General features: G+C 51.9%; 1 protein-coding gene across 1 annotated transcript in view; it reads right to left on the reverse strand.

The window, feature by feature from the left end:
• LRCH1 (leucine rich repeats and calponin homology domain containing 1) overlaps positions 1-12,637 on the reverse strand; it is a 55,033-nt gene that overhangs the window by 4,480 nt on the left and 37,916 nt on the right. The window contains 12 exon segments of the mRNA XM_078616650.1: positions 318-395; positions 1,311-1,457; positions 2,098-2,216; positions 2,949-3,088; positions 3,090-3,246; positions 4,229-4,301; positions 5,829-5,903; positions 6,654-6,713; positions 8,990-9,037; positions 9,852-10,013; positions 11,166-11,208; positions 12,245-12,364. Of these exon segments, the coding sequence (XP_078472776.1) occupies positions 318-395; positions 1,311-1,457; positions 2,098-2,216; positions 2,949-3,088; positions 3,090-3,246; positions 4,229-4,301; positions 5,829-5,903; positions 6,654-6,713; positions 8,990-9,037; positions 9,852-10,013; positions 11,166-11,208; positions 12,245-12,364 (1,222 nt within the window).

Consider the following 12,637-nt stretch of genomic DNA (forward strand, 5'->3'; position numbering starts at 1 on the left):
AAGTCCAACATGGCACGCGAGGGGGTGGCCAGAAATCACGCCCGGCTGCCTTTGCCACCAAGTGGCAATGGTTACACATCGCACGAGGTACTCATTTGAGGCCGAGTCGACCGAGGGGAGGCCCAGGACTGGTGTTGGCCGTGAGCAGGAATCGAAGTCAGGTCGCCGGGTTCATAGCGCAGTGCGCTAACCGCTACACCACCGCTCCCCACACGCGCGCACACACACACGCACACACACACGCAAACATACGCATGCAAACACACACACGCACACACACACGGTGCAATGCAGTTCAATGTAGAGACTGGGTCTACCTGTGGAACTCCCATCTTCTTGCAGGCCTCCAGGAAGTTCTCCACATTTCTTCTGCACTTTGCCATGGTCAGCTTAGGCTGCGTGGCAAGAACAAGAACGTTCAGAATCAGAATATTTATACTGGAGGAATCTGATGAGCTGTAAAGCTCTTTTGCGAGTAAAATGAAATAAACTTGACATTCGCCGATGGCAGAAGTGACAACAGGCTGACGATGCCATGCGTTGTCAATCCTCGTGGCCCCACGCTGTCCACATTGTCAATTTTATACTTAACACCACATGGGTGCTGGGCGTTTAACCCTTTGCCATTCTGATGACGTGCGTGTATGTACGTGCACGTCACCGCAAGACAAACTAAACTAAAATAACTTTATCGGTACCGAGGCTCCCACAAAGCCATGCGGGAGGGCGTGTGGCACAGTTTGGCACCAGCTATCGTGGAGTGCGGTCGTGTTGCTACACTTCTCTGCGGTAAGTACAACATCTTTAAAAACAACGGCGCTACGCCTCTCTAAATAAAATTAACGCTAACCGCTTGCGCGTTCTGAGAATCAGCGGTGAACGGGACCTCATGTATTTACAGTTTTACTGCTGTGGGTAAAGTTGCTGTGCTATGCAGCTCTTTTTCGGAAGCAACCTGGCCACAAATGACAGCTCGAAGAAGTGGCTAATCACGTGGCAATTTGTCGCAGCCAAATACTCTAAATGCACGTTTCTAAATGTGGATCGAAAAACCAGATGACACGAGAAAAATCACCACGACCACGAGGAGAGAGACACGCAAATTCCAAATATACAGCAGCAGGCGTCAGGGTCGTGATTGAACCCACGACCTCCTCTATACCAGGCGAGGTCGTTAACATCTCATAGCCACCGTGGCGAGATGTTAACGTCCATACGTCGTGACACCCCAGGCTAGCCGCGCGGCGGAGAACTGTTGGCGACACGCAGCGGAGACGGTGTCGGCGGAGTCGTGGGCGACGGGCACCCACCACGGCGGGCGAGGGCACGTGGATGCTGGGCACGGAGCGCGGGCGGATGTGGTTCGCCAGGTGGCACAGCACGACGCCGTCCATGAGCGCCGAGCCCAAGTTCACCGGGTCTCCCGGCAGCGTCACCTTCAGCCGGCACTCGATGTTCTGAGCGGGAAGCACAAAGCGCACGCGTGGGGCGACGCTTGGCAGGGGCGGGCGGACGGGGGGTGGCCCCCCTCCCCTTCCCGTTACCGCGAGTGCCGTTTGTTGCCCAGCACCGGTGCACAATCACAGCGGCGCTGCAGCTGTACTCGCGCGATACCCCTTTTGTCGATCCACTGCCGGTGAGGATTATTTCACCGTATTTCACCGTACTTCACCGCGCGTTAGCGCGGGTTGGTGAAGGCGGGGAGCAGAGACTTTGAAGCACAGAAGTACAGTGCAACGATAGCTTCTGTCTGCATTGCTATCGTTGCTGGCGACCATCTAGTCCCGCCGCCTGTAACACTTGTTATGCATGGTCGTCCCTTTCATCCAAGCTGATGAGCATGTGACCAAGATCAGGCGCATTCCGAGTGATTTGGTCCAAGGAGTAAGACATAAATGAGTCAACTAACTGAAGTCTGACTCAGGGAATCTAGGCGAGGCCCAAAGCAGGTAGAAGACGCCGTTCGCCAGCGACGAGCGAGTTCGGGGGTTCATCCCGGGTGTTTGGAATTGCGCCTCTGGCTGCAACTCGTCACCGCGGCGGCCGCTTTGAAACCCCCAACGCAACGGCGACGCGAGGTCACGGGCCGCCTCGCACCTTCTTGAGCTGCTCTATGAGCTCCATCTCCTCGCGCACGTGGCTCAGCTTGCGCTTGACCGTGAAGCTGGGGTCCAGTCCCTCGAAGCTGTCCATGGCGCTGCTCGGGCTGTTGAAGGCTGCGAGGGGTCGGCGGAGGAGGAGGGGGGGGGGGGTCAGGGCAAGGAGGCGTGGGGCGTGAGCGCGTCCCCGGGGTCTTGACCTGCGTGTCCCCCCCCCCACCCCGTCGTATTTACCAGTTACGGTGCCCTACTGACTGGGCGTGGTGGAGTATGATAGAAAAAACGGTCCACGACCTGCACGGTGTGGGCAGGAACCTCATCCAGCGGTGGAACGACACCGCAGGGTTCTACGTGAAAATGAGTTGCAAAGCAACGGGCCAAATATGTTCCGTAAATGTAAAGAATGTGAATATTATTCCTATGCTCGAGGCACATTACAGCATCTTAAGATACAGCTGCATGTAGATGCAGCTGTATCAGTAAAGTTACATAGATAGAAAAAACAATAACAATAAAATAATATAAATAAAGTGAATAAAAATAATAAAAATATCACAACGTTTCGATCGCAACACAAGCAATCGTCATCAGGAGAGTGCGAGCGAGTGCTGGGGCACACTCACACTTCCCAGGCACACTGTTCTTATGTCATGAAAATGACGTGGAGAGATAAAACACAAAACTGTTCATCAGACGCTCGTCAACATACGCGCCACCAAACGAGCGGCGAGGACCACCGCCGCGGCGTTCGCTCGCGACGAGCGCCATCTGCTCCTCCCCGACGCCACGACGCCGGCGGTGGCGGCTCTACCCCGACGCGCCAGGCCACGAGGGCGACCGACTACGTACCTAGACGCTGCTCCAGCAGCCCGCCTCCGGCCGGGCTAAACAGGAAACTCCCGGGCGGTTTGCTGGCCGGCACGGAGGCCGCGGCCCTGTGTGGGGAATGGGGCGAGTGCGTGTGCGCGTGCGAAGCGGTGGCGGTAGTAGGGGGGGGCGGCAGCGGCCGTGGGGGAGGACGGGGACGGCGTTGTGGGGTGCGTCGGGGAGCTAAGCGGGGAGGGCGGCGGCGGCGGCGAGCGAGCGGCGGGGGAGGGCGACGGGCGGGAGTGCGGGGGCTGGGAGCACGGGCGCACGGAGGCAGATTCTACTTGCGAGCGACGGGGAGCGGAGAGCAGGCGTCGAGCGTTAGTGAACACACGCAAGAGGCGTTGGCGGGAACGACAGCGACGGGTGTGTTCGGTGGAAGAACGGGGAGACGATTAGATGGCAGTGGGAAACAGAGGCACAACAGTTCGCGGAGGAGGAAGAGTACAAAGAAAATGCAACAATGAAGTGGAACCAATTTTAAAACAGATTTTTGTTGAAATGCTTGGGAGTGAAAAGTATAATATATAACCGTAATGTAACGGTACACAAAAAAGCCACACCCTCACCATAAAAACATTGGCAGGAAAAAATATATATTTTATAACCGAAAAAAGTAACGCGCCAAATATTGACAGGTTAGAGGTAGTTTGTTAAGGAAACGGTGAAAAGACAAGATGTTAATGTACACTGCTTAGCACAGGTCTCATGAGAATGCATGCAAGAGGTTTAGAATGTATGTAAAGAAACAGAATAAAACAAGTCACCACGGTTAAATCATGCTCCAAGTCGTACACGTCACATGCAGATTGAACGATCGGTGTCAACAGTGACTGCGAAAATGAGAACAGCACCACCACCATGGAATGTCTGGATGTTGTGGATGACCCAAAACCTCAAATGGCCACATTTCTATTTTGGCACCCAACATGAGGTGATTGAATCCAAATACGCAACCAACGTTCAATTGCGAGCAGCAACTTGGTTTTACCCCCCCCCCCAACCAAAATAAAAATGCGGCCACATCGTCGTTGTGAAATGAGGCGATGTGGAACGAACCAAGGGGGGGGGCGGGGGAGGGAGGGGTGCTCGGTGCGGGCGGCGGATCGAGCGATGGAACGAGGCCGCGGTGCTAGCGCAAGGCCGCGGTGCTAGCGCAAGGCCGTGGTGCTGACGGGCGTCCGTCGTGACGGGCGGTCGGGACTCGGGAGTTGGGGCTGCTGGGGGGGGGGGCTGGGGGGGGGCTGCGCGACGATTCTCACCGGAGCGGAGCTTCAGGCCGAAGAGGGGAGCGTTGGAGCCACTGTAAGCGTTAGTGGGGGTCTTCTCTTCGCTCTGCAGGGCGCACACGCACGCAAACATCACACCCCGTATGGCCTTAACAGACATTTAGGGCAAGTGTCGTTAGCGAGCGCCTATTGAAGGCCGGCGCGGCACAAGCCCGACCGCCTTTATCTCCCCAGTGACGGTGTTTACACACCGCACCGGGTACTCATTTGAGGCCGAGTTGACCTAGGGGAGGCCCAGGACTAGTTTAGATAATCGCTGATGGTGATGGCCGTGAGCGGGAATCAAACTCGGGTCGCCGGGTTCGTGGTGCAGCGCGCTGACCGCCACACCGCCGCTCCCCGTAGGAGACACGACCACCACTGATCTACTATTCCGACGGCAACTGGTGCGACGCAGCATGGCGACTGTGATCCATACGATGATTGTCCGTTAGTAGCAGCTTGGTCATGAGGGCAAGACCCCTGTTTCACATGAAGAGTATCTTTGTCAAGGTACCCCTGTGGGTTGGTGGCCTATACAGCAGCAGTTCCACTTTGCTCCTTTTCCCCCGCTGACATCCCAATTGTGCCAGCAGCGTCGTGTGACGAGACAGAAGGACTGTGCAGCGAGCAGTGCATCACCCTGTGTCGGAGAACGGCCGCAGAGGATCGACGCCGCAGAACTACTTCCAAGGTCACTTTCAATTGACCTCTCTCCCCACGCCGGGGTTACGTTCTGCAAAAGGTGCTCGTTGCATGTCCAACTTGGGCTTTTAATTCTCGAGAGTTGGAATGTAGCCAAATTAGGTGTAAGAAGTAAATTTAAGGCGACGGGTTTTTTGTTGTGTCGTCAGTGGTGATCGGGCCGAGACCTTTAACCCGCTATACCGGAGAACCTGGTGAGATGTCGGGCAGCAGCTTGGATTCAACCCCAGGATCTCAATCGTGCCAGTTCAGTGCTCTAATCCGTGAACGAGAGGGCCAACTCTCATAATAAAGACAATTACAAAGAATTTGTTTGACCTAGGAGAGCCAAAAAACGATTTTTCAGGAGGAGCCTGCGTTGGGATGTTTAGCCAACACCAATGACGTATGTTTTTAGCCACAGGAGGACAACCACGCAGAACAGCGGGGAAAACATACAAACGAAACGTACGAATGCCACAAAGTAAGGCGCCCAAGTTGGATATCGAATCCAAGGCCTTCTTGCTGCGAGGCACGGGTGCTACACCCACAGCACCATCCTGCCGACCTCCATATTTGACACTCTTACACACTTCTGCACGATACTTTTGACTCGCTCAATAACGCTCATCTCCAAGCTGTTACGACGGTGACATGAGATGACTCGCAACGTCGACGGCACAAATTCACGATGCTCGATGAAACGACAAACACGGTGAGCAAACACACGGTTTTACGAGCTGGGACGCTGCGCTGCAAATGTCGTTAACTAGACCCCAACCACGGCCACGCACGCAATGCGTCACGTTCTCGTGAACGACGAGCCCCGCGGTGCGTAGGTTCACCGTGTGCGACCGAACAGGAACAAGAAAACACGGGGTGCATCATGATCTTGAGACACGAAATGTACCTTGGTGAATTTATGGGGCTGGGGAGTGGCTTTTGGCAAGGCGGCGTCAGGGGAGGAGACAGGATCAGCAGGGGACTAAAACAAACATGATAAAACCAAAGAAACGTAAACAAACGGAGCAGCAAATGCAAAATGACACGGATCAATGGACGGTCGCCGACAGTGGAATGAGCCAAATACGAATGCATGCCAGGCGAGGTCAAACACCCCACGTGTGACAATGAGACTGGATGTTAAACACAAACTCATTTCAGTTTGGTGGACTGTGATGACAACTTGTTTCTCAAGCTGTATTTGTACATCGTAAAGGAATGGAACATTGCAGGTGCCGGCATTGATCATCAATCGCGGTCACCGAAATGCCAACGTGAGTGGCGTCCGGTCAGGAGACAAAGTGTCCATTTGGATCTCTCGCAGAGACAAGCGATACCTCTGTATTAGACGATGGCCGGCAGAAGCGGGCAACACAGAGCTACCTCTGAGATCCCTTCAAGTGACCTCTGGTCCACACAGAAATAGGGGAGATTTTACCATTATCAGTGGGAATTTAAGCAAATTAAGTGCAGAACAGAATTAGTCATTGGTGGACAAGGCTGAGACCATCAACTGACTACACTTGAGATATCCGGTTTAGTTATCGGCGGCTGCCTGGATTCGAACCCAGGATTCTTGCCATTGTCTGCTCAGCGCTCTGACTTGAGCCACCCAGCCACCTAACTTAAATAAACGGTGTTTAAAGGTGAGCCGCTTGATATTCACACCACAGCGATGAATGTCTCGATCCACACACACATTCTGTAGACGCAAATGAGAAGTGTCCCTTACCACTAGCAAGGCACTATCGTCAATGTGGTGTGGCTTTCTGCTTGGAGGGACGTTTACACACTGCAAGGGAGGGGATATGAACACAGACGCACGCGCGCACACACACACACAGAGCACAATGAACGAAACATAAAATCAAAAGGCCAAACGGCAGGTGGCAAAAGCTAGTATGATGCACAGCAGCGGTTCTCAACCTTGTTTGGCTACTGCTGTACCCCCCCATGCTTGACCTAACGTGGTTCTGAGAAATAAATGTATGAATAATGAACATCGATATTTTAACCGACTGTCCATTTTGTGAGATATTCTAACTCTCAGGTAACTGCAAGCGAAATTTGTTCGCGCTCGCTCGTTTTACTCTTGTAACCCGCATTGTTTACTATCAATCAGTCTAGAAAGGTTTTTATTGTATCTTTCTAGGTTACCATATGGATTTACATTTAAATCGTAGTTATTTTATATTGGCAGATTCAGATTCACCGACGACTCTCACGTGTGATATAATTTCACGCACGTTTATAAATCACCTCGCGTGCCCCCTGGTTGAGAACCACGCACGTGCAAACACGCACGGCCCTTTCTTTTTGGAGACGCGCTGCCGGGTGAGCGCCGCCAGAAGCCGTGCGGGTAACGCGAGCGCTTTTTTTTGTTTTTACTCACAACAAACGTCACCGCGCCGACAAGCGCAGCGCTTGCGAAGGCGGGGAGCGTAGCCGAGCGTGGCCGTACAATAATACAGTACAACGACGGGTTCTCATAGAGGCCAGGAGAGTCTCACCATCGCAGCAGGGGGGTGACGGTCGCTGCGTGGTTCCCAGTGAAATAATCTGGCGGGGTCATTTTTCTAATTCGGCAACTTGTCACTGAGATGTTTAACCAGTTGAGGACAAGAGAGAGCAGGACAGTCTCACTTAGTTTGCCACGAGGGGGTGATGATTGCAGCTACGTGTCATCCCCAATTGAGTAATATGCAGGGTGATTTTATAATTATGCAAATAAACCATTTTTAAACTCAACTATTTAGATTTTATAAGGTAAGGCCCACTGAGCTGTGTAGCTTTTTCAGAAGCGACCTGGCCACAAATGATAGCTCAACGAAGTGGCTTGTCACGTGGAGCAGCCAAACACTCTAAGCGCATGTTTAGAAACGTGGAGGGATAAACCGGAGGAGCCGGAGAAAAACGCACGCGACCCACGACCTCCTGTATACCAGGCGAGGTAGTTCGTATTCTTTGGTTATTTCGGTAAAGTCACGGAGTTAGATAGAAAAAATAAAATAAAAATGTCACAACGTTTCGATCGCAACACAAGCGGTCATCATCAGGAAAAGGGGTTATCCTCTAAAGGCAAACTGTTAATAAAGGTTTGGAGATGGGCGTAGCCCAAGTGTGTCAGTAGCACCAGAAGCATGGGTGGGGCAGCAATGCCAATGCAGCAAAGGGTCGCCAGGAAATCACTGCACCCCGCTGCACACACCACACTGCTGACGGTGGAGGTTGATTGACAAGAAAGCACAAGTCAAGTCATGACCCAAAGTGGTTGATGACATCTTTCCGATGATTGTCTGTAACCTTCCTATCGGTTGAAATTGTGTCTGTGTCTGTATATATGGATGGCTTCATGAACGAATCTTTGTTGATAGCCAGTAGGCTTGCAAAGTACCATCGTCTTAGAGAAATCAATTTCGCGTGAGCCAGCCGCATTAAAATAATGATCAGCCACGGCAGAAGTATTGGTCCTGCCGTGTTTAAGATCTGCCTTATGTTCACGAACACGGTCCGAGACATGTCGCTTAGTTTCCCCAATGTAACTGCTGCCGCAGATACAGCTTAGTTTGTAGACGCCGGGGTATTGCATGTCAGGAATCTTGTCCTTCACAGATGGGATCAGATCACAAATTTTATGTACTGTGTTAAATCGGACCTGGATCTTGTGTTTGTTCATGATTTTGGAAATCTTTTTGGTTACCCCTGCTAGGGTGATGGTTTTGATTGGATCCTCAGATGGCTCCCTCCTCACGGTTGGGGTGATGGCTTTGCGGATTGAGTAGTCAGAATATCCATTCCGCTTGAGATAGTTAGTTTAGACTCTACTCCCCTTCCTGCCATTTCCCATGGGTAAAAAGGTTAAAGAAAGTTAAATCAAACATTAAACTATTAAATATATTTTTGCAAAACCAAACCGATAAAAATGAAAACCAGCGCGCGACAGAGGGTTAACTGGTGTGGGGGATGACGAGGGTTGTCGAACACGAGCGAGCGAGCAGACGGGCGGCACGGAGGGGGGCGGCGACGGCAGCAGCAGCTCGGCATCCCCAGAGCCGTCGGCACACTCACGTCACTTTGCGGGTCGCTCTCTGCGCTGTGTTGGTGGACTCCGCGAGGCTGCGTAAAGACAACGCAGAGACACGGCACACGCGGGGCAGTGAGTCGGAGGTTACTGTGATAGCGCAGGAGCTGGAAAGCCCACCTTGAGCGAGAGCATGTTAAGATGCATCCGTCACCATCATTAATATTGCTTCAGGAACCTTGAGTAGAGTAGAAAAATATTTCACACGCAAGTTGGCAACCTCGTACTGCTTGTTGTGAAAGGTAGGTGGGCTAGGGGCAAAACACGTCAAAATGGAGTAAAGATATACTATAAACTACTACAAAAACATTTTTTTTATTTGACAGGCAAGGCCCACTGAGCTACGTAGCTCTTTTTCAGAAGCAGCATGGCTACCACAAATGATAGCCCAATTAAGTGGCTTATCATGTTGAATTGTATAGCAGCCAAATACTCCAAAATGCGTGATGTTGATTCTAAATGTGGAGGGGAAAACCGGAGGACCCGGAGAAAAATCTACATGACCACGGGGAGAACATGCAAACTCCAAATATACAGCAGGCATTGGGATCAAACCCACGACCTCCTGTATACCAGGCAAGGTAGTTAACATCTCGCCAACGCATCTACCAAGCCGTCACAGTCTCTCGCTTGTTGCACACAAAGTGCCTGCCGCAGGTGAACCACGACACCTCGCTGATCTCGTTCATCAAGCAGCGTAAACCATCATCATCACGCCAACTCCGCTCATCCTCGCAGCGGCCGGCCATCGAAGAAAGACGGTCACACCGCGTCGCCTGCTTGCCGATGCGCTTGTGCGCAAATAAGCCGGGTGCCGCAGGCGGGGGTGCACGCGGCCGGCTGGCGCACCTTGGCGGCGGTGAAGGTCTGCGTGGTCGAGTGCTTGGTCAGGCGCTGGCGCTCGTCCTCGTAGCGCCGGCGGGCGAGCTGCGCCTCGTGCCGCGTGCGCTCCAGCAGGATCTGCTCGCGCTTCTTCTGGAACTCGAACTCGGCGGGCGGAAGGTCCTCCTGCTGCCACGGCGACGGGGCGGCCACGTCATCAGGCGCATCCACGACGGACGTTCCATTTAACAAAAAAAAAAATCCGTTCTGCCAATTGTTATTCGAAGTGTACAATGGGCGTCACGTCGCGGGACGGAGAATCCATTGGAGACTCCCGCGGGGGAGAGAGAGCCGCAGCGTGAAGAGAATGCCCCACAGATGCGGATACTACGGAGCTGCTTCCGAGATCTCTTCCAGTGACCTCTGGGGCAGCGCTTTCCGAGAATAATGTTCGTCGCCCGAAGGTCAAAACAAATTAAATGAAAAACCGACATTTAATTCGATGGGTAGTTTTGTGGAGTCACTCGCGATAGGGCTGAAACTATCAATGCTGTGACTGAACCCAATTTAATCACTGGTGGCTGCCTGGATTCAAAACCATTAATCTCAGTAATGACGTTTGAGCCACCGGGTCATCTTATGAACGGATAATTTTTAATTATTACAGTAAGTTCTCTATTTACAGTAGGCAAAACAACGTTAATCGACACCTATTTTACCACTGACTTAATGACATACATTTAGGATGTGTTCCTGGCGCTCATTTTTAGGTTAAGATTAGCAGAAAAAACATTAAATGAGTACCGAAATAGTTAACAAAAGATACCCAAAAAAGATGCATAACAAGCTTAAATAAAAAGTTAATACAGAATCGGAATATTGAGAATGTGCTGGAGGTATCCGATGAGCTCTAAAGTCCAGTAATAGGCGGGGTCAGAATGTTACTCACCAGAGATGGCAGCAGAGATTACATTAACAGAGATACATTCACATATATTACATTCACAGAGATACATTCACAGATATTACATTGAGAAAAATTACATTCACAGCGATCACATTCAGGGAGGGCAGTACGGTACTGAGTACACGGCGATGTTGTAAACACCGAGGCTTTATTCGGCACCTGCTGGGTCAGTGCGTCGTCGCGCACGCTGCCCAAACCTCTGGCGTTCTCCTCTCTCAATTTTTTTTTAAATCCACGTTTGCGGTGAACCAACGCATTTTAAATCTAATCGCGTTCCCCAATTCGTCGGCGAGGCTACAGTGAAACAACGACGCAAACAGGAGCAACGTCAAACAAGGGACCTTACTACGATTACGTCCGCTCAGAAGACTCACCTGATAGACCGTGGTATCCATCGCCGTGACGCCGGGTTGACCGCTGAAAGTGTGGATGGGCAAGACAAAGATTAAAGCGACACGGACGACTGCTCGCTCTCACCCAAATACAGACCAAGAGGGTGCAAGAGGACAGTTCCAAGCATGTACGTGTGTACGCTGAACTTCTTTCGCACTAATTGGAGGTGCGGGGAAGTAAGTCGGAACACAGAAAGAAAAAGACAGCCAGCCATTTAAGTGACTACTGAAGGAGGAGTTAAAACTACGAAAGAACGTATTCTATTTTACCAGGTAAGGCCCACTAAGCTATATAGTTCTTTTTCAGAAGTGACTTTCCCACAAATGATAGCCCAACAAAGTGGCTTATCAAGTGGAAATTTATCACAGCCAAATACTCTGAATGCATGCTTCTAAATGTGGAGGGAAAAACCGGAGGACCCGCAGAAAAATCCACGCGACCACGGGAAGAACATGCAAACTGCAAATCTACAGGCGTCAGCGGTTGGGACCGAACCCAGGGACTCCTGCATGCCAGGCGAGGGAGTTAACATCTCACCACCATGGCGACCAAACTTTCGAGTGCTACCCATATCTGTACATCAGCTTGTCTTTCCATCCACGGTTACATTTTATGCTTAACCACATCACACATCATCATTTATCGCGCACTTTCAGATGCCCTTCTGCGGTCGTCTGGAACGCTCTTCCCTTCCGATATTAGGAAGCCACTGGAGCGATGCACTTTTAAATCTAGATGGAAAACTCATTCCTTTAGAACTTTTTGTCCTTAGTTTGTTGTCCTTCCCTCGAACCTCCAATTAGCACGGTTGGCTACGTACGGTGCGAAAGAAGATCAACATATACCGTAGTAATCTTGGATCATAGACGACACTTGATCAAAACGAATCGCGCAAATTCCCCTGGGTCGCCAACCCGCCCCTCGGATACCGATAACCCCGCCTCCCCCCTTCATCACGCACGCGCCGCGTCCCACCCATCATAACCTCATTTCCCCAACAATACTTCTGCAGCCATTTCTCGCTTCGCGACAAAAAACGCCCGGCGGTCGCTGCCCTCACTTGCTGACGAGCCCCGGGAGCGGCGAAGCCGAGGTGCTGCCGGCGTTCCGCAAGATGCCGGCGAGCGGCGCGCAAGGTCCCCCTCCTTCTCCTCCTCCGCCGCCGCCGCCGTGCCCTCCACTGCGAAAACCACACGGACGACGCGACCGCTCACCGAACCTGCACGCACTGCAGCGTTGCGCCGCCCGCGTCGCTTCGGATAACAGAATTTGTAACGGGCCGTTCTCCACAAACGATTGACAGGCGCAGGAAACAACAGAAGTGATGGGAATGCAGCAAGAACAGTCGCCGATAATTGCCCAAGCTCTGCTGTCCCTTCATTGGGATGTTTGTCCACCACGATTATTATACACGCAGATGGAAACCGGAAGACCCGGAGAAAACCCGCGCGTA

The sequence above is a fragment of the Lampetra planeri genome, chromosome 51 (genome assembly GCF_965212315.1).
Source record: "Lampetra planeri chromosome 51, kcLamPlan1.2.h2, whole genome shotgun sequence".
Classification (NCBI taxonomy): Eukaryota; Metazoa; Chordata; class Hyperoartia; order Petromyzontiformes; family Petromyzontidae; genus Lampetra; species Lampetra planeri.